Below are 24,891 nucleotides of genomic sequence, written 5' to 3'. Positions count from 1 at the left end.
ATTTCTGAAATTAGCTGATGTAATGGACATCAATGCTCTTTTCAGCTCTTGATGAAGTGTCACTCAAAGTGTCACTCGCAAGGCATTGAAATGTCAAACATATGTCACTCATATGCTCACTGCAAACCTGGAACTGACCAGCAGAAGCAGACTGAAAACTAGGCAGCTAAGTCTCAGTCTATAGAAAACTGCCTTTTTCGCACTGCCAAGCTTTAACTTAAGCAATGGTAGATGTGCAAATTTTTTCGTGTTCATTAAACATGGAGCTTTCCACATTTGATCAAGTCCAATTTACCGTCTGCTGGTCACAAACAGGCCACAGGTAAATATATATGGGGTTTTCCCAGATTCAGACTTGAATGCCCACTATGTTGAGGAAGCAGACATCCCACCGTACAGCTTTTAAATAGTTTCAAGGCTGACACAGCTGACTGTCCTGTTAATAAGAAGGCATTCAGTTTGCCTATACTTGTAGAGAGGTACACCTATTGCATTACAGCAAAATGGCAGCTCAAGTCGCTTCTAAGCGTTGCATCTTTTTGTGGTCTCAGATGGCTTGGGAATGTGATTTCTATATCAACTCAACGGGCTTCATGTTTAAAGAGTGTTAACAATGGCAAACACTCAGAATTCGTTAATGTGAGGGTTTGCAAAAGCTAAACACTTTTTGAAATGTGTTAAACCTAATTAGCAACCCTTAAAATGTTTTCCAAATCGTTAAATTGGTTTAGGAAACAATAGAGAAATTGGTATTTGAAAGGGGGGTGTTTAGGGTGTCCCTTCCAAATGCTGATTCCTCTTGGCATGTATTAAGGTTTGGTCCCAAATATTAGTATTTTACCACCACCTCAAAGGAGGCAGAAACATATTTGCAAACAGGAAGGGGTCTCCAAGTGATGCTTTCTCCATTATGAATGATGAAAACATTTTAGGAGTAGGCAGTGGGCCAAAGGAAAAAAAGATTGCTTTATTTAAAAGCAATCACTAACATGGCGGTCTACTAACTTCAGGAGGCCACCATCCCTGTGATTGTGCCCAATCACAGTGGGTCACAATTTTCAACCTACCTCTTAAAATACTGATAAGGTAGGTCAAATTGTGACCAACTATTATTCTGCATTTTGTGAACTGATGTATTAGTACATAGTTACATACTCACAAAATCAAAAACTATTTGGTATAACTCGGTGCAAAGTTAGTGACCACTTTGTATCGTATCAATTCCTTGGACACGAGGCCCTATACTCGGCTGCTTTAAAACAAGGTCTAATGGTGCAGTCTAATGTTTTTATTTCAGGAAGAGAGAATTATGTTCTTCACGAAGTGTCAATGTGGTGATTAATACACCTCTGAATTGAAGTGCAAATGTTGAGGGAATGTTTTGTTTTTCTACATTTTCTGATTATTGAGTTTTCGTTGGCAATGCAGTGACATTTTTATAGCAGTATGGAGGGAGATCAGACGTACGCTAGCAATTGATGATTTCTATTATGCTGTTACACTTAAAGTGTGCATTATGACGATTTGCCCACTGGTGCAAGCATGGCACACTGATATACTGATATGCCATTGTCTCTCGAACATTCCAAAAAACACCCTGCCCCATCGCCACATAACCTGTTTTTCCCTCAACCCAAAACCCCTTTATGCCGATTTTCTCTTCCCTCAGAGAAACATGTTTATGAGACTCCTCTGAGTCTGACATTGCAGAAGCCGTCAACCCAACATCTGAATATGCTCTTCAAACCCTGAGGAAGTACTGCCACTACTTACTGTTCTTTTTCTTTTATTACCATCAGTAATGTGTCTTTCAACTTTGCTGTAAGCCTCATATTTAGAATCAATCATATTTCCATTTCCTTTTCCAGGTACCTCTTATGTTACCTTTCGAACCTGTTTCAATTTTAACCCTCCACCAGCAGAATCATAGCTCTCTACATCCAAAGTGCAGCTAACTTCACGATCCTCAGAGATCTCGACAAACATCTTGATGCGACTCACCGGGCTGACATTCTTTCTCTCACCGCCATAAGGCCCCTAGGACTTGAGTAATTAGTCTTCAGTGGTACCCTCATTGGACAGATGCTTGATTCTTTTCTTTCTATTAACACTCTTAGGGCCAGATGTAGGTAGCCTTTTGCGCCTCGCAAACGGTGAAAAACACCGTTTGCGAGGCGCAAAAGGCCTCACGCGATGCAGAAACACATTTTGCGAGTCGGTACCGACTCACAAAATGTGTTTCCGACTCGCAAATAGGAAGGGGTGTTCCCTTCCTATTTGCGACCGCATCGCGATGTAGAGTTGATTTGTGACCGCGAAAGCGGTCGCAAATCAACTCGCAGTTACCATCCACTTGAAGTGGATGGTAACTCATTCGCAAACGGGGGGACCCCTTCCCCTTTGTGAATGCAAAAAAAAATATTTTTTCAGAGTAGGCAGTGGTCCTATGGACCACTGCCTACTCTGAAAAAAACCGAAACTAAATGGTTTCGGTAATTTTTCTTTTTGCAGCTCGTTTTCCTTTAAGGAAAACGGGCTGCAAAAAGAAAAAAAAAACTGCTTTATTGAAAAGCAGTCACGGACATGGTGGTCTGCTGTCTCCAGAAGGCCACCATTCCCGTGAGTGCCTAGACTCGCTATGGGGTCGCAAACTGCGACCCACCTCATAAATATTCATGAGGTGGGTCTTTGCGACCCCATAGCGAGTTGCAGAAGGTGTCTGAGACACCTTTCTGCATACCAGTTTGCGAGTTGCAATTTGGTTTGTACTTACATCTGGCCCCTTGTTCTCAGGTTTGATCTCTTTGCTTTTCCTTTCTCTATAAATTATTGTGCCCCCACATCTGCGGGTGAAGAAAAGATCAATCCTAAAAATGCTCTGGTTAACAAGGTACCTTACTTTTAACTCTGATATAATGTTTAATATCGCTTTCAATTTTGAATCTCTTCTGGTCTCTACTTCTTTACTTCTCCTAAGTCCATCTATTACCCCTGCCATCCTCCCTCAGTGTTGGTTCACTGGATAACTATCAGGAGAGCCAAGCACCACCACAAACTCCTTGCATGTCATTAGATGGAAGACTGCAACCATAACACTAAAGTTCCTTACGCCTCAGCAGTCAAGCAGTACATGCAGATAAATAAATAGGCTCACCGTATTTGATGCCTTTAGAATTGAAAATACCAGCAGCTTGCCATGAGAGGTTTTCTCCAGTGTCACGGAACACTGGATTCCTGCAGCATGCTCTATTACTATTTACCCTACTCAAAAATAAATTTTACTCCTTTCTCACCTACAAAGAATTGTTTCTCGAACCTGCCTTCACACACACTGGGTCTCCTACAGTATTATCAATCTTCATCTTTCAGTCCATCCAAACACTACTTCCCTTACCATGAGCTCCTCAGACAAACCAGACCACTGCAACAGGCATTTCTCTACACTTAAAGCACAGCTCAACTATTTCCCTTCAGCTTAGCAATGGTACACCAGCTCAGATAGCACCAGTTCAGAAATACTGCCTGCTCAAAATGGAAGTATCAGTTCATCAAAATAGAAATTGGTATGCACTTGTTACCCAAGCATCAAAGAAGGTGTTCTCCCCACCTCTAAATGAAGCAGGAGGCACTGCAAGTTTGACACAGCAGCCGCCCTGTCAATGTATGGTGGGGCTCCCACTCTGCAAAGCACTACCTAAGGCCTTCGGTTTCAGGTGAAAATCCGATGGTGATGCAGCAAATTACACCACTTTCACTTTTAACCATTAGTCTCATACTGACAAACAGCAACAAGATAAATAAAAATAGCACTGCTTTAGTCAATGATGAAATGTTCTATAAAGTCCAAACTTTACTTACTTTCACTATCTCCCCAGCGTCCCAATGCAGAGAAGCTAACCACAATTTCAGTTGGCTTCAGGTTGTCCACAAAAAGGTAATATGATCCTTTATCTTCTGGACTCTAAGGGACACAAAAAATCCAATATTTCTGTTTACAGTTCAAAGATTTTGAAATCATGGGGTGATGCAACCAACACAAAACCATTCATGCATGTAACAGTTGAAAACTCAGCAATTCTGATGTTTGCAAGGAGAACAGTACATATCAAATTTGCAGTCAGCTTGTGATAATTGAGCTGTCTGCCATTAAGCGATGTTCAAAAGCACACTGTACATAAAGCTATTATGTATTCTTGTGAGATTGTCTTTTGGAGGGTGGTCATAGGGCAAGCAGGGGCTACAGGGCCTCAACTTCGGGGGTAGGCCTCTGATGTCCCAAGGTCCATCCAACTATGGCTCCACCAAACTGCCACTCTCAGGGCCAGCAGTGGGGAGCAGTGATAGTTTTCTCATTGATGTGTACCAGTGCTAAAGTTCAGGAGGCAACAATCATACAGCAGTGCAATAACTGAATGTTCAACCCAGTGCTCGACTTTTCAGAAAGAACACACACTAGAACAGAATTTTACACAACAATGTAGGCATAAAACAATTTAGTGTCCTTCGTGCCACGAGGCAGGGCTGTGCCTCTCCCTGCTATTTCTTACGGGCCCTCCTTTGGTCTAGATGTGCCTCCCTCGCCTCTGGGTTTAGGGTAAAAGCATGATCATGGCTCAAGTGTAGATCTTCCCTCTAATGTACTAGCACTCAGTCTCTCACAGTTCAGTTTGCTTAGTACTTACCAACTACAGTGGAACAGTATGGGCAGTAGTTCGGCTTTATCACAGTGCACTAGTTCCTTCCCACTTCTGGGAGGGGGTGCACTAACATCAGCTCCTTTGGCGTCTCCTTGCTGGCTGCAGGTGCTCGTCTGGCAGAAAGTTCCATAGCTGTCCTGCTGTGCACGTCTCCAATGGTTACTGGCAGCACTCAAGCAGACAGGGATGATGATTCGCAGGGAAGACTTGATCACAGCGAGGAGCAGGTGGTGGGGCCATACACATGCCAATATCCTTTTTGCGATGCAGTTATGCACCAACCAATGTCCTTCCAGTGGTACAGCCACATGCAGACTTATTATCTTCTGTGAACAGCTATAGACAAGCCATTTTTTAGCACTAAGGCCACACACAGACTGATCTTTTTCTGGGCAAGATGTTCTCACACACACTGATCTTCTGCCACTCAGCAGACAGGTTTGCTTCTCGGTCCTCCAGGTCAAGGTGACAACTCTTCCAGCAAGAGGTCAGAATCAGGTGATATCTCCTTACCTCTGGGAAGCTACCCATGAGACAGACACCAACTGTGGTTGTAAAGCAGCCTCTGTACTCACCATAATACTCCTTTATTTTGTTATAGACAACTTGGAATTGGAACAACAAGAGGGAAGTGGGGTCCCACTTTTATACAGCAAAAGAAGACAGGGGATGTGAATCCAATATCAGCACTTTTATAACAGATTTGGATAGTTTTTCTTTCAAACGTCCTTTCCAGTCAGCTCTCCATGCAGAGCTTTTGTGGATAGTGACGCTTTTCACAGCAGACCTCTTTCCAGCCAGGAGAACCCACAATAGAGGGGCAAGCAAGTATGACATTTCTGTACTTGGCTGACATCAGCCAACTGAAAATGTAATCATTGAAAGGTAAAAGGTTGGGTCGCACCTAAAGTGCCCCATTCCCTTACAGAACAGCATCTGCTGTCCCACCGTTCACCGCTACCATCTTCCAAATGGCAGTGTCAGGAGGACTAATCAGCAGCCCTGGGTCAGCAAAAGGCCTAATTGATTTTTTAAGACACCTTGTCTCCTTTTACCTCACTTTAGTGTCTAAATGTCCTCACTGCAGCTTCAGAAATGTCAGCAATACATGTCCACTGTCTGGGAAAACTACCATACCTTCATTGTGTACAAAAAGGCCAGGCCAGTGCAATTCAAAATATAACCTACAGGCCTCGATTTCTCTGGCTCATTCACAGACACCACCCAGACAACATACACGCAGGCCTTTCTGGTTCAAGCATCAAGCTTTCTCCTTTTTCAGCCTCCAATTCCGTCCTATTATCAGATAAGGTCTCAAAATACAACATACAGTGCTCAAATGTTCACCCCAAATCTACTTATTCCAGAAGATTACTAATGTCAGGGCAGGTTCTGAATCCGACAACATTTCTGGATAAACTTTATAAAACACAGATTAAGTACTAGTCTTTTGAAGTGATGTCATACAAATAGACAGCAATCACGTTCAACATCAAAGTCCAACAGTTTATAAAGTGTTGCACACTGTTGATTTTATGTCATTGCTGTTTAATGTGCTCGCACATTTCATTTGCTAATATTTCACAAGACCAGGATCCATAATTTAAGGCGCACACAAATAAAAGCCAAATGATCTATAATAAATACCTTAAGATCTGTTCTCTGTTGAATGTATGGATATGAATAGATTCTGTGAAAAATATATAATGTCCTAAAAAGAAATGAAAAAAACATATTTAAGTATTAGAAAGCAATGTTAAATATGCCCCACAATTAATCTATTTCCTAAGTTCGAAAAACTAGTGCTGGCAGGTGAACAGTATGCACTTAAACTGCAACATGTCAACATTAATAGCTCCTTTTAAAGCGAGACAGCCCTGTGATTCATCGTCTACAACACACATCGAACTTTGCAGCTATCAATGCGGCTGAGTTTTACACTATAAAGGAAACCAGTGCCTAATTTGTGCCTCTGGTCACCAGACCTTATTTTGGATGACTAGACTTATTTTTCATCAGACTTCAACCCAGAACAAAAAAAGAGAGAACATCTGAAAGGATGCAAGAAGGATGAAGGTACTATATGAAAACGGTGACAAAGGGAGTATATGTGAAGGTGAAAGCGCTTGCAAGAGTGAGATACACAGAAAGGAAACATATGGGAGGGTGAAAAAAATAGGCATGAGGTGAAATCAAGACTGGGCTTCTTTGAGATTTGGCAGCCTCAGCATTTGTCAATGAGGTGGTTCCTAAGAAACATGTGGGCCTGTACTAAATAAATTAAGCAGGGACCTACTAATCAACATATGGTTAGATAACATTCTAGAACGAGGCTGCGATTGTAGACAAACCTATAGAAAAATCCAATTAAGTGATAGCACACATTACTACTATTGAAGGAGTAGTATAACATGCACTTACCTATAACACTGAACTTCCCTTTTATCCTCTTTTATTCACATGCTTTACTAACTCACCTGCATTCCTACCCATTTACTCCCCACCATAAGCTGAAGAGATGACATTTAGGTCGTAATATCTCGGAAAGTTTCTAAGCTAGTTAAAGGTAACGAGTTTCCCTTCCAGGGGAGTCTGTATGTACCATGATTCGTTCATATGCATCAAATCTTTAATTAAATCACACAAGAAGAACTTGAAAGCCTAAGCCTTTAAAAAATACCAAATAAAGCAATTGCTAAACCAAGATTACGACAAACATAAATATATGTACAAACAATGTGTAAAACCATATACTGCGAGAGTATTTTCAAATATACTTGGTGTTACATGAGGGGTTTCTATGACATTGGCTAATAAACCTTGGTCTATATCTAATGGATGTGGGGGCAAATGTGATGGAAGAAAGAATGTCCAAAATGACATGAACCAAAATAAACCTTCTCCTGTCTGAATGTTGACTTTGAAGATGGACTGAAGCATGTTCTTTTCTTACAGGAAAACCTGGGGCCAGATTGATTAAATGTTGGCTACAAAACTGGTCATAATTTGTGACAAGTATAGAATTTTACATACCAACTAACAAGTTAACCTACTTTGCGAACAGTAATGAGGTATGTTGCAAAGTGCAACTCACTGAGAATGGTGGGCACTACAGGTATGGTGGGCTCTTATGGATCAAAGACCACGATGACTGTGACAGCCAATAAGTACATGTTTTTTTTTAAATGCAGGCCATTCTCCTTAAAGGAAACAGTGGTGCATTTATAATAACAAATTTACTTTTGTATGTTTTTTAGAGACTAGGCAGTGGGCCTTTGGAACACTGCCCACACTCCAACAAACTTCTTATTACATTTACAAGAGGAGGGAGTTCCAGAGGGATCCTCTGCCTTTTGTGAATGGGTGGTTCGGCACTTGGTAAATTTTCAATATTTTGCGACTGGATTACAGTTACAAAACAATGATACATCACATACCGATTCGATATTTAGAAGAAATGTCCACAACACGCCACTTCTAAATACCAAATCAGTATGAGTTTGCAATCCCATTTTAGAAATAGCTAAAAGTTTACAAACTCCTAAATAGGGCTAGTACATTAAAAAATATATTTTTGCTGCCACAAACTCCGAATCGAATTGTTTGTGACCAACAAATAGCTTTGTCCTCCTGATTCCAAATTCTCTAAAAATACAACAACATCCAGTTGTTAGAGGACAGTGGGGAGTTTAAAAAGAAAAACAGGATGCAGGCAATTACTAAGAGCATGTGACAGGATTCTTGCTAAATCAACGCGAAAGGGAAAGGCTCAGTATTAAAAATCAGAAGGGTGTGAGACAACTGCAGGTATTTTGATTTCATTACACATTTCCTTACTGGCAGCACATGCACGCTATTGCTCCCTTAGAAAGGAAGAACTTTGATTATGTGAAAGTCAAGGTAATGGTCACTGAACCATAGGGAGCTTGAGGGGTACTTTCTTGCGGTCCTGGGGCAGTCACAGGTTGCTGAATCTTACCCTGTGTGGAAAATGACCAGGTACTACTGGTCCTCTGAGGCCACAATACTGTTGCACTGAGAAATGCACAGCGACGAATCTTCCTTTAAGCACGGGATTCTCTCAGCAGTAGCAAGGGTGATGTGAACGGGGTCAGAAACTCAGAATACAGTGAGGAACAACAGCTCCACTGTCTAGGGAGAGGATGTGGCTTAATCGCTAGAGCTGCTGACTTTGGAACTGGGGAACCAGGTTTTAAAACTGGCCTCGGCTCAACATCCTATGATTCTCGGCAAAGCTCCCCAGTCCCTAAAATAAAGAACAAAACTCTGTAACACCTGGTTCTCATTTAAAGCACTCTAATGTCCTTGGGTTATTTTTGTATTATATAAAAAGAAGTAGGTCAATATCTAGTAAGTATGATTGTACACTTTAAAACAGAATGCAATTCTGAGCCCGAGTTATAGATTTTTGATTAATACTCCCATAATCATTGTTATCCTTTTAGTGATCCTTCTGGTCAACCTGGATTTTGTCAGAAAGGTTTGGAAACCTTAGGAAAATATAGTAGTTTACGTGATACAGGGAGGAGTACCGGTCGGTTGCATAGATTCTACTTTATACTAGCTGCCAGTTGTACTCTAGGATACTCTATAATACAACATGTAAATAGAATAGATGACAGACCAGCTAGCTGTGCCACTGCATTCAAGCTAGCCTGGCTGATGAGGGGTGATACCCTGAAACCACTCCCGGGATACTTGTTTCCGGTCCAGGGAGGACCAGGCCTGGCAGTTCAGGCTCGACTGTTCTCATGGGGAGCAGGATCAGACTGATTTGCATATGGTTGGGTCACTGGAAGGCAAACAAATGATGTATTGGGATGCAGCCTAAGCAATTACCAGTGGCTGAGATTAATTCAAGCATTCCATCCATTACCTTGTTGTTTTGGCATTTTCTGCCCTAAGTGCCAGATGTGGGTCCCAGGCTCACTGTGCCACTGGATTCAAGTTAGCCTGCCTGAAAAACAGGTCCCAGGATGCTTGTTTCCAGTCTTGGGAGAACCTAGCCTGGCAGTTTAGGCGGGACTGTTCCCATATGGAGCAGAAACAAGACTGATTTGCATATGGCTGGGTCCAAACTGGGGTGGCATGATGGGCCAAAAACAATGGTTTGGGATGCGGCCTGAGTAAATGCTAGTGTCTGAGATTAATTCAAGCACTCCATCCATCATCTTGATGTTTTGGAATCTGATTAATTTTAACATCATTTTAATACTACTCATGGAGGCATTTTTGCACCAGGCACTAGGCACTTTACTGACTGGTAGGGGCATTCTGGACTCGTCGGTTACAGCGAGCAAATGCCAGTTTGGGCAAGTCTCGGTCTAGTCTTCCTTGGAGGAAACTATTTAAACATCTATGATAGCACGACCACGCAGAGCGGGTGAGCCAATGGCGCACCAAAGGCAATCCCGTCAGAACCCAAAATGCATCATTCGCAATGACCCCTGGTCGTTTACCCGCTTACTGCTATACTAAGGAAGAGCAGTTCAGCATTAATACATCAGGTAAACAGATTGACAGCTATTGTCTAGATCCTGGAGTAAAGTCAGTTCTTCACTGCTTCAATTATTGCAATTTTACTTATTTGGAGGATTTGGGTCAGCCGCCAAGACCACAACAGAGCATAGAGCATGGAGAGAACTTCCTGGTCTGCTTTTTAATTAATACACAGTCACTCGCTAAATATAAATATGGGTTTTACAAGGTCTTAGACTCTCACACCCCCACACCTGGCATTTCTAGTTGAAACCTGGTTGGACGAAACCTCTTACACAGACGTTAGGTTCAGCATTACCTGCCGGATATTCCATTTGTAGACTTGACAGGATGGGTAAGCGTGGTGGTGGTCTAGCAATAGTGTTTTGTGATATGCTGGGAATAACATGTGAACCCTCCACTATCTTAGATTATGAGGCTCTTTCCTTTAGATGGAAGTTAATGGACAGCTGTACTTTTCATGGACTATTTGATCTACAGGCCTCCCGAACCTAAGGTTAAGTTTTTAGATGCTGTGCTTCACCATATTGATATTAGTGTTCAATGTTATAAATACACAATATTTAGGGACCCTAACTTCTATCTGGAGAACCCAAATGAGAAAGACTCAGGGTCTGATTTAGATCTTGGCGGTAACGGGTCAGTCAACCGCCACTTTTTTGATGGAAACCCAGTCCATCGCCTTGGAGGTCTGCCCGCCCTATCTAGATGTTGGCAGTCCCTTAGACTTTAACCTGCCCGAGTCCTGCTGAATCCGCCAAGGGTTCCCATCGGCTGCGATGGCGCCATACAAAATAGTGGTCAATGGTGGGACTACAGCCACATTTCCCACTGAGCAGATTTGGATGTGCCTTACCGCCAAGCAAAAAGTGGCGGTCCGACCTCACTTGTTTCCCTATTGCACTCCTGTTTTCGACTTGACAGGACTGGACGACACCCTCCGTCGCTGCTGCCACTGGCCTCCGGAGAAAACACAACCTCCCCGTAGCTGGGCACAAAGGTAGGGAACCCGCATTGGCTGTGAACGTTGGGGGGGTAGGGAGGGGTCACCGCACATGAGCTCTGGACCACTGCAGACATATACATGTCACAATAATTGTTTTTAATTACTGTAACTTGCATATGTCAGGAACACAAGTGGGTCAGACACGGATGGGGACACACTGGTACACAACACATATCACAACTATCATTAAGATGCCAGTATTCATTGCCAAATGGATGTTGGCACCACAATGACGGTACAATCACACTTTTCAACTGTGTCTATGTGTGCACATTGCGAGGGGACCTGTACCTGTCATGTTGTGCTTCAAGTTGTGTGTATGACTCAGTATGAGTATGTGTAATATGATTGGCTGGGTGAGGTGACAGGAGGCGTAGTGTGTGACGTGGTTGTGTCAGTGTGTGTGCCACTTCCATATGGTTTTGATGTTGTTGTACATATTGATGTGTGCAACATTCAGTTGTGTGTTGCTGTGTGGCTATCATTGTGATGTGTGTAGTTGTGATGTTGTGTGCATGAGTTTGTGTAGATGAGTGTGTAGTTTTATTGGTCGTGTTGTGTGTTGGTGCAGTGTCAATAGTGTGTGTAGGTTGTGTCATGGATGTACATCAATGTGTTTTTGCAGCATGTACGTGTTGTGTTGTGGTGGGATACAATGGATAATGTTGTGTATGTGGTGTGCTGTGTCATGGCTGATGCAGGGGGAAAAACATATGGTAAGGGTAGAGTGCATTTGTGAGTGAGACTTAACTCTATTCCACAGGCACTAACACTGTCCGATGTCCATTGGGGCAAGTGATGTCCTTCCTTCAGAAAACCGCCATCAGTACATCCCCTACAGGACTGTAACATCTAAATACAGCGGCTTGTACCTGTCTTGCTGACAGCTAGAAGAACGAGTTACTTACCTTCGGTAACGACTTTTCTGGTGGATACATTAGCTACCTGTGGATTCCTCACCTGATGAATACTCCCATGGCGCCAGCATTTGACGGAAATCTTCTTACTAGTCTCTGCACGTCGACGAGGACGTCACTCTAGCCCACGCGACGCCGTCTGACGTCATACAGGCAATAAGAAGTCCTCGCCGACGTGCCGATGACAGTACCAACATTTTTTACGTGCATGAGAATAATAATAATAACCCAATGCAATGAAAGAGCAAAGCAACATCTCTTAATATTGTAAATCACACAACATTGCAATAAAATAGCTGTAGATTTAATATAACCTTTTTTTTTTTTTTTTTTTTTTTTTTTTTAAACAAATAAATATATTTATACATACGAATCATGTATATACCCAATATATATATAGATTTATATATAAATATACACATATATACAAATATCATACATGCAAAATGTATTGCAACTTTGAAGACCAAAAGGAGCACACTCAAGGATTGCTTGGAGAGACCAAAAAGGCAACGGGGAGGCGGGTGGGACCGTGAGGAATCCACAGGTAGCTAATGTATCCACCAGAAAAGTCGTTACCGAAGGTAAGTAACTCGTTCTTCTGATGGATACAACTACCTGTGGATTCCTCACCTGATGAATAGAGTCCCAAAGCAGTACCACGCCCGGCGGTGGGTGCCTAAATGGTCAAACCAAGAAATCCTGCAGCACTGACCGTGCAAAATGACCGTCCCTTCTGACCTCAGAGTCCAAACAGTAATGTTTCACAAAAGTGTGAAGGGACGACCAAGTTGCGGCCTTGCAGATGTCAACCACAGGAACACCCCTGGCCAAGGCCGAAGAGGCCGACTTAGCTCTGGTGGAGTGAGCTCTAATGCCCTCAGGCGGATCCTTCTTTGCCAAAGAGTAACAGATTTTAATGCAAAGAACAACCCACCTGGAGAGTGTTCTCTTGTGGACTGCCTTTCCTCTCCTCTTGCCCACGTATCCGACAAACAGCTGATCCTCCAGCCTGATATCCTTCATTCTGTCGATATAGAAGCTCAACGCCCTTTTTGGGTCCAGGCGATGTAGTCTTTCTTCCTCCTTTGAAGGATGAGGCGGAGGATAAAACGTGGACAAAGTGATTGTCTGAGCCAAATGGAAGGGTGAAACAACCTTCGGAAGGAAAGCAGCCTTGGTCCTCAACACCACCTTATCCCCATAAAACGTTATATAAGGGGGTTTAACCGATAAGGCCTGCAACTCACTCACTCTCCTTGCAGATGTTATAGCTACCAGGAATACTGTTTTAATAACCAAATACCTTAAGGGGCAAGAATGCATAGGCTCAAAAGGGGACCCCATAAGGAAAGTCAGGACCAAGGACAAATCCCATTGAGGCATAACGAATGGTTTTGGAGGATATTGATTCAGAAGACCTTTCAAGAATCTGAGAACAATAGGGGATTTAAATAACGATGGTTGGTCTGGAAGACAAATGAAGGCTGACAAGGCCGACAAATAACCCTTAATGGTAGCTACTGCACAACCTTTCTGCGCTAGAGACAGTGCAAAAGACAAAACATGTGACAGATGAGCATGTAAGGGATCAATCTGTCTCTCTCCACACCACATAACAAATTTAGACCACCTATTAGCGTAGATAGATTTAGTGGAGTGTCGCCTGGCCGCTAAGATAACATCCACTACATCAGGCGGGAGAGAGAAGGAACTCAGGTTGCCCCGTTCAATCTCCAAGCATGTAGGTGCAGACTCTGGAGGTTGGGGTGTAAAACCTGCCCCTGCGACTGCGAGAGGAGGTCTGCCCTGAGAGGGAGACGGAGCGGAGGGCACAGTGAGAGTTGGAGAAGGTCGGAGTACCATACCCTCCTTGGCCAATCCGGAGCTATTAAGATGACTTGGGCCCGGTCTTGGCGAATTTTCCTCAACACTCGAGGAATCAAGGGTATGGGGGGAAACGCGTAAAGCAACTGGTTGCACCAGGTTATCTGAAACGCGTCCCCCAACGCTCCCTGCATCGGATACTGGAGGCTGCAGAATAACGGGCAATGCGCGTTCTCCCGAGTGGCAAACAGATCTATCCGAGGAAACCCCCACATCTGGAAGATTAAACAGACTTGATCTGGATGGAGACGCCACTCGTGGTCTGCCGAGAATTGGCGACTGAGACTGTCCGCACGTACATTCAAGACCCCGGCCAGATGATTTGCCACCAAGCAAATCTGATGGTCCTTTGCCCAGGACCATAGCCGAAGAGCTTCTCTGCAGAGAAGGTACGACCCTACTCCTCCCTGTTTGTTTATGTACCACATCGTGGTAGTATTGTCCGTCAGGACCTGTACCGACTGACCACGAAGGGATGGGAGGAAGGCCTTGAGAGCCAAACGTACAGCCCGTAACTCCAACAGATTGATATGAAACACCTGTTCCTCTGGAGACCAAAGCCCTTTGATCTCCAGATCCCCCAGATGAGCTCCCCATCCTAGGGTGGAGGCATCCGTTATTACCGTGGCCACTGGTGGCGACTGCGCGAACGGCTTCCCCTGTGAAAGATTGTTGCCCGCAATCCACCACTTCAATTCCACAGCAGCATCTCTGGAGATCTTGACAGTACCTTCTAAATCTCCCTTGTGTTGAGACCACTGCCTTCGGAGGCACCACTGAAGAGCCCTCATGTGCCAGCGAGCATGCGTGACCAACAGAATGCAGGAGGCGAACAGACCGAGCAGACGAAGGACCTTGAGGACTGGAACTACCGCTCCATTTCGAAACATTGGAACCAATTCCTGAATATCTTGAATCCGCTGAGGCGGAGGAAAGGCTCGACTCAATGTTGTATCCAGTACTGCCCCTATGAACAGGAGGCGCTGAGAGGGCTCCAGGTGAGATTTGGGCACGTTCACCGAAAAGCCCAGGTCGAACAACAACTGGGTTGTTGACTGCAGATGATGCGACACAAGCTCCGGGGACTTGGCTTTGATCAACCAGTCGTCCAAGTAAGGGAATACTGCTATCCCCCTCCTTCTGAGCTCCGCCGCAACCACTGACATCACCTTTGTGAAGACTCGAGGTGCTGAAGTAAGACCAAACGGGAGGACCGCAAACTGATAGTGCTGCGACCCTACCACAAACCGGAGATACTTCCTGTGCGACTTGAGTATCGGGATATGAAAGTAAGCATCCTGCAAGTCGACAGACACCATCCAATCTTCCTTGTTCAACGCCAAAAGCACCTGTGCTAGGGTCAGCATCTTGAACTTTTCCTGTTTGAGGAACCAATTCAAGATCCTCAGATCCAGGATTGGTCTCAACTGACCATCCTTTTTGGGAATCAGGAAGTATCTTGAGTAACAACCTCGACCCTTTTCCTGCTCTGGGACCAACTCTACCGCGCCCTTTGAAAGGAGGACTTGAACCTCCTGTTCTAGCAACAGGAGGTGTTCTTCTGAACAATAAGATGGGCGGGGCGGGATGAGGGGCGGGAACTCCCGAAAGGGAAGGGCGTAGCCTTTTCCCACAATGCCGAGAACCCAAGTGTCCGTTGTGATAGACTTCCACTTGTGGAGAAAACGCTGTAATCTTCCCCCTACAGGAGAGGAGTGAGTGGGAAACTGTGGAAGCCTAAGGCTGCTTCCCCTGCTGCACCCCTCCAGAGGACGAGGAAGAGGCAGAGTGCTGTTGAGAGGCTCCTCTGGTACGGACCCCACCCCTCCCCCTCCCTCTAAATGACCTATAGGGGAGGGAAGAGGCGGGTTGCTGGAACCTCCCCCGAAAGGAAGAGGAATAAGAGCCACGCCCAAATCCCCGAAACCTCCTGAAAATTCTAGAAGAGGCAGAGGAAGAAGGAGCTTGCAGTCCTAACGATTTGGCTGTGGCTCTGCTCTCCTTAAATCGTTCCAAGGCTGAATCTGCCTTGGCTCCAAACAGTCTGTCCCCATCAAACGGGAGGTCCAGCAGGGTCGACTGCACATCCGCAGAGAACCCTGAGTTTCGGAGCCAGGCCTGTCTTCTTGCCACCACAGCCGTGCCCATCGCCCTGGCCACCGAGTCGGTCGTGTCCAGCCCAGACTGGATAATCTGGGTCGCGGCAGCCTGGGCGTCCGAGACCACATCCAAAAGACCCTGGGGAAGCTCCGTGAATGAAGACGAAATATCATCCATCAGCGCATGGATGTACCTCCCCAGAATGCACGTGGCGTTGGTGGCCTTCAACGCCAAACTGCATGACGAAAATATTTTCTTGGACTGCGCATCCAGTTTCTTGGAGTCTCTGTCTCCAGGCACCGTCGGGAAGGAACCAGGCGCTGACTTTGAGGAACAGGAGGCTTGCACCACCAAGCTCTCCGGCGTAGGGTGTCTAGAGAGAAAGCCAGGGTCAGATGGTGCAGCTCGATACCTCCTGGCCACAGCCCTATGAACGGCCGAGGAAGACACCGGCTTCTTCCACACCTCCAACACCGGATCCAGCAAAGCCTCATTAAATGGCAAGAGAGGCTCAGCTGCAGCAGAGGCCGGATGCAATACCTCTGTCAGCAAATTCTGCTTTGCCTCTGCCACCGGCAAAGGCAGGTCCAAAAAGCTCGCTGCCTTCCTCACCACAGCATGAAAGGAAGCAGCCTCCTCCGTATATTCCCCTGGAGATGAAAGGTCCCACTCAGGGGAAGTGTCCAGCCCACTGGCTGTATCCAGACCATGCAGTCCGTCTCCAGAGTCCTCAATCTCTCCCTCCTCTAGGACTCGCTGGTACTCTTGCTCTTCTAAAAGACGGAGAGCACGCCTCCTCGAATGAAGTCTCTCCTCGATACGCGGAGTCGACATGGCCTCCGCCGACGTCGAAGAACGGCGCCGATCTCCAGAAGCATCTGACGCCGCGTCCGGCGCCACAGGCAGCTTCGGCACCGAGGCAGGAGCCGATGGACCAACCGGAGTCACAGGGCAAAATCCTGACTTCGACGGAGGGGCAACCTCCGGGGCCGAAACATCCGAAGCCACCGGAGCGGCCACCGACGCCGGCACCGGCGCCGAGCCCACATTCCCAAAAGGGAGAAAGGGCATAAAGGGTGCCGGCCGAAGAGGCGCAGGATCACCCAACGAAAAGGCCAAGGGCCCCGAAGGACCAGCCGGAGCAGCTCCTGGAGCCATCTGCTGAAAGATGGTATACATCGCATTAAGAAACGCGGTACTATCGGCTCCAGGAGTGGGAAAAGCCGGATACTGGGGTGCCTGGATCGAGGGCGACCCCGACGCCGGCCTCGACGTCTGCGACGCCGGAGAAAACACAAGAGGCTGCACCACCTCAATCACTGACGCCTGACCAGGTGAAGTCGGTGACGCCGGAGAGGGCAACGGCGTCGATGGATGCGGCGTGACCGTGGGGCTGACCTCCCAAGTCCTCCGACGCCGAGCCGAAGGTGACCTCGAACGAGACTCCTTGCTGGAGTGACGTCGTGAGTCTCTACGGCGCCGGGAGTCTCGATGACGCCGGTGAGACCTTGGCGAAGAAGACTTCTTATGATGTTTCTCCTTCTTCTTTGACTTTGCCATGAATAACTTGGCCTCGCGCTCTTTGAGGGCCTTCGGATTCATGTGTTGACATGAATCGCAAGTCGAGACGTCGTGGTCGGAGCTCAAACACCATAGACAGTCGGAGTGAGGATCTGTAACTGACATCTTGCCCCCACACTCTCGACAGGGCTTGAAACCCGACTTCCTCTGAGACATTGTTACCGCAGAGAAGACTACGCAGCAGACAATACACTGTAACCACGAAGGTAACCGTTTCGAATGCACGGAAAAAAGGGAACTGTCATCGGCACGTCGGCGAGGACTTCTTATTGCCTGTATGACGTCAGACGGCGTCGCGTGGGCTAGAGTGACGTCCTCGTCGACGTGCAGAGACTAGTAAGAAGATTTCCGTCAAATGCTGGCGCCATGGGAGTATTCATCAGGTGAGGAATCCACAGGTAGTTGTATCCATCAGAAAGAGCTATCATTGTGGCTGTCTGCAGCTCAGTTGCAATACATCCAAATGCAGTGGGCAGGACGCCGTTTTCTTGGGACCGCCGCTGCAGTGGTTTGGCGGTAACACCGGCAAGATCTAAATCACGCCCTCAGTCTTTTTAATAGAATCTATGAACTGTTTTAAGTTGGAACAGAGAGTGAAAACTGCTACTCATAAAGCAGGCCACACTTTGGATGGCATTTTTGCAATAATCCTAACCTTAGGGTAGATGGGGTACTACCCATTTCATGGTCGGATCACATGGCAGTCCAGTTTAGTATAAATATCTTGATTCCTATACTTGACACAAAAACAATCAAGAAGAGCAAATATATTCAGCTAAGGAAGAAGTTAAATAAAGGGGCTTTGGTTGAGATCCTAGACTCATCAACGCCTGTTTCAATTAGCAATCCTAATGCAGCTGCAGTAAGATACCACAACTGGATAAGTAGAACAGTCCTAAAGCAAGTACTTCTAAAAAAGTTAAATCTTATAGGAAAAGACCATCCGCCCTTGGTTCTCTGTGGCACTCTGAGCTATGAAACAGAAATGCCATAGGCTTGAGTAAGTGGATACAGGATTATAATGATAGGCAAGGACAGATATAGAGAAGCAACTTGTGAATACATAAAACTCATTTTGGAGGGAAAAAACGAAATTTCACACTGAAAAAATGTAATTGGCCTCCAATTCCTCAAAGGAACTTTTAAAAGTATTTCAGTCTTTTTTAAGCCCTATTCTTCCTTCTGGTCCCCTCCCCAGTCAGGCTTTCTGTGAGAAATTGGCTGATTTAAAAAAAATAATAAGGTTGAGGTGGCTTATGGGGAATTTGACCTGACCTGCCACCTGTCACATGATAGACCAGAGTCACTGCTTATTGGCTTAAACAAACCTGAGCTGCACAATTTTCCACTCCTGTCTATCGATCAAGTGATTGAGCTAATTGGACATATCAAGTCAGGAGCTGCCACCACCGATCCCTATCCACCTAAGGTAGTGCAAGATGTAGCAGACAGTCTTGCTCCACTCCTAACGACTTTGCTGAATACAATTATTACAGCAGGTATTTTCCCTTCAGATTGGAAAAAGGCTTCAGTTTTGCCTCTAATAAAAAAATCTTTGTTGGATCCTAAGGAGGAAAAAAAAATCATTCAAATCTCAAGGCTACCCCATACTGCCAAGCTACTCAAAATCATGTTAATACCAGACTGTCAAGTTACTTGGAAGAAAGACAACTTTCTGGATAAAGCGCAGAATGGCTTAAGTCAGGTTACAGCACAGAGACAGCCTTGATAGCAGTTTCAGAAGAGATCAGATCTTTTAAGGACAAGGGTGGGAGAGCTGCAGTGGTCTTTATGGATCTTTCAGTAGTTTATAACACTGTAAATCATGTTGCTCCCTTAAGAGTGTCTGACAGAGACTGGAAATATTGGTTCAGCACATTATCTCTTTTCATCATTTTTAAGGAACAGGGAGCAATCTGTGGCACTTGGGGAGTTTAATTCTAAATCCTCCTCCCTTCCATGTGTTGCCCGTCTGGGGTCATCATTTAGCACTACGCTTTTTAACATCTATGTTGCACCGTTGGCAAAGCTGGATCACTCTTTTGGGTTCACCACAGTAGTTTAAGCAGATGATACAGAGATTGTGGTATCAGTTTTGAGTAATGTGGAGGGGGTTGCTTACAGATTGAACCAGTGCATGAGTGCCATTGTCAAATGGATGTCAACTAATTGTCTGAAGTTACTTCAGACAAAACAGAGGTTCTTATATTTGGAAAGATCAGTTTATGGAATCATTCATGGTGGCCGCAGGCCCTTGGCTCTCTTCCCAAGCCAGTTTCCAAGGTAAAGAACCTTGGAGTAGTCTTTGATGCTGAATTGTCCTTCAGAGAACAGGTAAACAAACTGACATCCTCCTGTTTTTTAATGCTAAGATCTCTGAGGAAAGTGCTGCCTTTTACTCCTTTTCAGCTTCAAAAATAAGTGCTTATCACCATAGTCTTATCCAGGACTAATTATTGTAATGCCCTTTATTTGACCATTAAACAAATGGCACTCAAAAAGATCCAGATGCTGCAGAATGCAGCCCGCCTTCTTAAAACAAAATAAGTCGGTGTCTAATGCCTTAGTGGAGCTTCCTTGTCTTCCTGTAAAGAAAAGGGTGGCTTTCAAGGTACTTTGCTTGGCACACAAAGGGCCTGATTACAACTTTGGAGGAGGGTGTTAATCCATCCCAAATGTGACGGATATACCCCCAGCCGTATTACGAGTCCATTATATCCTATGGAACTCGTAATACGGCTGGTGGTATATCCGTCACATTTGGGACGGATTAACACCCTCCTCCAAAGTTGTAATCAGGCCCAAAGTCTTGTACGGTGCAGGACCCGACTATCTTGCAAGAAAAATTAGTTGGTACCAACCAAAATAAAGGTTGTGATCAGCTGTCTTATATTTAGTTGTTGTCCTCAGAATAAAGATATGTCTTGGGGGAGACTGTAGATTTGTGTTTTCCATCTGCCAGCTATGGAATAAACTGCTTTTACATCTTAAAAGCCAGTCGGATCGTCTCAGCTTTCGCAAACAGTTGAAATCCTGGCTGTTTTCACTCCAATTTTAATCCTTTAGGTCTTTTCCAGTTTGTCTTAGGTTCCTTAGAGCCAAGACACCCCCTGGTATTCACGTGCTCTAGAAAATTCAAATCAAATCAAATTTGCTGCCCTAAGTGCGCCGGGTATGCCCAGACGTGGATCCCACCCCACTGTGCCACTGGATTCAAGCTAGCCTGGCTGATGGGGGTGATACCCCGAAACCAGTCCCAGGATGCTTGGTTACGGTCCAGGAGGACCTGGTCTGGCAGTTCGGATCGACTGTTCCCATGGGGAGCAGGATCAAGACTGTTTTGCTTATGGCTGGGTCCAAACAGAGGTGGCATCTTGGAGCAAAAATCGATGGATTGGAATGCTGCCCCAAGCGATTGCTAGTGGCTGAGATTAATTCAAGCATTCCATCCATCACCTTGTTGTTTTTGCTAAACATACAATGTGTCACTCCTAATATAAATGCAAGTACCTGAATTAAAAGGAGTGACACTTAAAATCTCAAATGCTTTAACCCACAAACCTACCACCCAATAAACAAGGTTCCTCGCAGTCACAGAAAAATAGTAGGTGCCCCCGGTGGTATCTTCGGTGAACCAGTGTCTGGTCACTAGTGCCCATCTAGGGGCATATTCCTGGTTTAGTGAAATCCAAAGACTAATCAAGGCTCACGCTGCACTTTCTCTTTAGTTGGGGACATTGGCAGAATAGTGGGCAAGTACTGACTATATATCTTGAGGATGCCTGTAGGAGCAGGGTCTTCTATCTCAGCAATCAACGGTCGCAGTCAACATTTTAAAGTGGCAAGGGCACCCATTTGGTAAGGCGGCACACATAGCTGCCACTGAGAACACCAGCAGTTACCGTCAACTGATTTCTTTTAGGGTTAGTAGTGATAGTGGTCACCGCAGTTTCAATCAATTATATCTCAGAAGTCGTTAGAACTAGAATTACGGTTCAAATGGCTTCACATTCAGGACAACATCCTTTAGATGATAGAATGGAATCACACACACTAGGGATGAAGACAGAGAGTTTCCTTTGTTCCACTGGAGCTATCCAGGACGTAGGTACTGTCAGACACAAATCTCTGTCCAGCCTATCAATGATGTTTGACCTCACCCCGATGAATGCACCATAGCACACTGATGGGCTCAGCTGGCTGAGGGGGTGCCACAGAGAAAGGAGAAGTGGATGAGAGAAACAAAAGAGATACTGCTATGAAGTTGGAGGGACAGCCTCTGTCTTCAGCTGCCTGGCATGAAAAGAGGCACATACCTAATGCACATCAGGACTGGTTCTAGCAGGGGCCAGGAGGGAATCCTCTGGCCCACCGAATGCCAACACCAACAAGGGTGGCCATTTATGTTATTTTGCCTGCAGCCCATGGTTTCTGCATGCTCCACATACTTGCAGGCTAACGAGCAATGAATCGGGAAGCTTCATGTCTATGTGACAGGACAGTCACAGTGCGTCTATTATCCCTAGGCCTGTGGCTTGAAGGGGTTCTGTTAACAGGGGGTTCCATTCTAAATGAAAAAAGACAAGCATTATTTGTTTGCTGTGTAGACAGTGAACAGCAACTGTGGTGTGGCTATAGCCAGGTTGTTAATTTGATGAGACCGTCGGTGGGACCGTCCAGTGCTCAAACCAAGGAGTAATTAAAAACTTACTTTCCAATAGGTCCGTAACGTTCGGAGCAAAAACACTGATCGATATCTCAACTATAAAAACATCTTCCAAGGCAGTGATGCAGTCCCTGTTCACATTTCACGTTTCAATTTAACCTTGGCTTGCTTTAGAATATTTGTTTTTCCCAGCTGTTGTGCTTCCCTGTCCTGTACTTTGAAGCACATACTGTGGACCACATCACCTGTAGGTGATTAGTGAGGTGACTGCAAGTATGGCTGTCAATTACTGGGCATGACTGCGAACACTGGAGTGAGGCAGAGGGAAGTGCACGTTTCTCACTGTGCCTCTAACAGGGTCATAAAGGTGCTCAAATTTAATTTCCATTCAATCCTTGGAGTCTCTGCAGAGTGCACAGACAGATGGTCACATAAGTGCCAATTGTAATTCCAATTTTATAGGTAAGTGTGTTAAGGGGGTATACAGAGCTGTGCTGTGCTGTGAAATACCAACAGAAAATAAAAATCTATTTTTACAGATGAGGAGCAGGAGCGAGGGCATCGTGAATTAAAGGAGGTGCAAGAAATTACGAGTGTGACTGAGTGAAAAAGGCAGTGACGAAGAGGAAGATGACCAAGATATGCAGAAAGAGGAGTTCAGAAAGATGTGGAGAAGTAAAAGGTGTTAATCTTGAACCGAGCAAGCACCTGCAGAGGTAAAATACATGGTGTTAAGGGGACAAGAAGAGTGACAGAGACACTTTGATAATCAACCACAGAACTTAGTAATGTTTAACTCACAGCCGCTTCTTTTTTTTATTTTAAACATTTTCAATCTTAATTATTCACAGCATAACCATTGTTGTTACGCATTTGTTTGGTACCCCTTCCAAGGTTTATCAAAGCCAATATGTTAATCGTTTTAGTCATATGTTCATCGTTGTGTGATATATCTGGTTGCAGGGCTGGTTGAGCTCTATCTAGACCAGCCCCAGTGAAGTATGCTGAATTTGCCCCACAGTAAATTGCCAATACTGGGGCTCATTTAGCAGCACCCGCGTGTCGCCTTATTTCCATTTGGAGCAGCAACTGGCAAGGGATGAGGAAGAGTTCTTATTTTCACTTCAAGCTGGGCCCAATCCAAAGGCCTCGCTTGAAAGGCCAATAGCCATCCCTTATTTTGAGTCTCATCCGAGGTAGGAGCTATCAGACTTGTAGAAGCCAATACTATTGAGTGCAACAAAGGCTCTCGGCTTGTTATCAGTTCACAAGTGATTAAGGGCCAGATGTATGTAGACAGCAAATTGCGACTTGCAATTTGCGAGTCCGAGCGACTCGCAAATTGCATCTCGCAATTTGCTACGCAGAAAGGTGTCTCAGACACCTTCTGCGGCTCGCTATGGGGTCGCAAAGACCCACCTCATTAATATTAATGAGGTGGGTCGCCGTTTGCGACCCCATAGCGAGTCTGGGCACTCACGGGGATGGTGGCCTGCTGGAGACAGCAGACCACCATGTCCGTGACTGCTTTTAAATAAAGCAGTTTTTTTTTTCTATCTGCAGCCCGTTTTCCTTAAAGGAAAACGAGCTGCACATAGAAAAAAATACCGAAACCTTTTGTTTCGGGTTTTTTCAGAGTAGGCAGTGGTCCATAGGACCACTGCCTGCTCTGAAAAAATAATTTTGTGATCATTCACAAAGGGGAAGGGGTCCCATGGGGATCCCTTCCCGTTTGTGAATGAGTTACCATCCGCTTCAAGTGGATGGTAACTGTGAGTAGATTGCGGTGCGAGTCGCAAATAGGAAGGGAACACCCCTTCCTATTTGTGAGTCGGAAATGCATTTTGCGAGTCGGTTCCGACTCGCAAAATGCGTTTCTGCATCGCGGGTGGGCATTAGCGCCTCGCAAACGGCGTTTTTTGCCGTTTGCAAGGCACTAATGCCTTTCTACATCTGGCCCTGAGAGACGAAGATTTGGAGAGAGGTTTTTGACTTTCCATCAGCTCCTGCATGAAAGATGTGTGCACTTTAAGACTGTCAGATGTACCCGTACAGGTAATAACATTAATACAGATTTAAATAGCACTTACTTATAGAATTTTTATCTTTCATTTCTTTTGTAGCTCTACTCACCCCAATTTAGGGTATTAGGACACTTTACATCACAAATATATGGAGACAATGAATCATACAAGTGTGTAATTCAATGTACCGGATATGTTACATAAGACATGAGGGTTACAAGGTATGTGAATCATATATTCATACTACTAGGCATTATATGTTGAGAGTGCTTGCAGTGAAGAAACACAAAGTAAGGATTTAAAATGCAAGGCGGTTGTTGGGGTTTCCAAAACTAACATGAGCTTATTGATAGCAAAAGAACTCGTTTTAGCATCTTTAGAATTTCGAAAGATTTTTAAAAAAAACTAATAAGATAAAAAACGTATGCCTTGCCATTTACTTGTAGCTTCTTGATTTCTATTTAAAGCACAATGTGATATATGATATATTTGA

The 24,891-nt window shown here is 45.0% G+C and overlaps 1 protein-coding gene across 2 annotated transcripts in view; it reads right to left on the bottom strand.

Annotated features, from left to right (window-relative positions):
* Window positions 1-24,891, bottom strand: part of ADGB (androglobin) — an 871,677-nt gene that overhangs the window by 462,867 nt on the left and 383,919 nt on the right. For both annotated transcript variants that reach the window (XM_069235154.1, XM_069235155.1), the window contains exons 16-17: window positions 6,345-6,408; window positions 3,859-3,961 (exon numbers count right to left, since the gene is read on the bottom strand). In XM_069235154.1, coding sequence (XP_069091255.1) covers window positions 3,859-3,961; window positions 6,345-6,408 — 167 coding nt within the window. The remainder of the gene's footprint in view (window positions 1-3,858; window positions 3,962-6,344; window positions 6,409-24,891) is intronic.

Source organism: Pleurodeles waltl, chromosome 5 (genome assembly GCF_031143425.1).
Source record: "Pleurodeles waltl isolate 20211129_DDA chromosome 5, aPleWal1.hap1.20221129, whole genome shotgun sequence".
Lineage (NCBI taxonomy): Eukaryota > Metazoa > Chordata > Amphibia > Caudata > Salamandridae > Pleurodeles > Pleurodeles waltl.
This window is presented reverse-complemented; position numbering and strand designations above follow the sequence as displayed.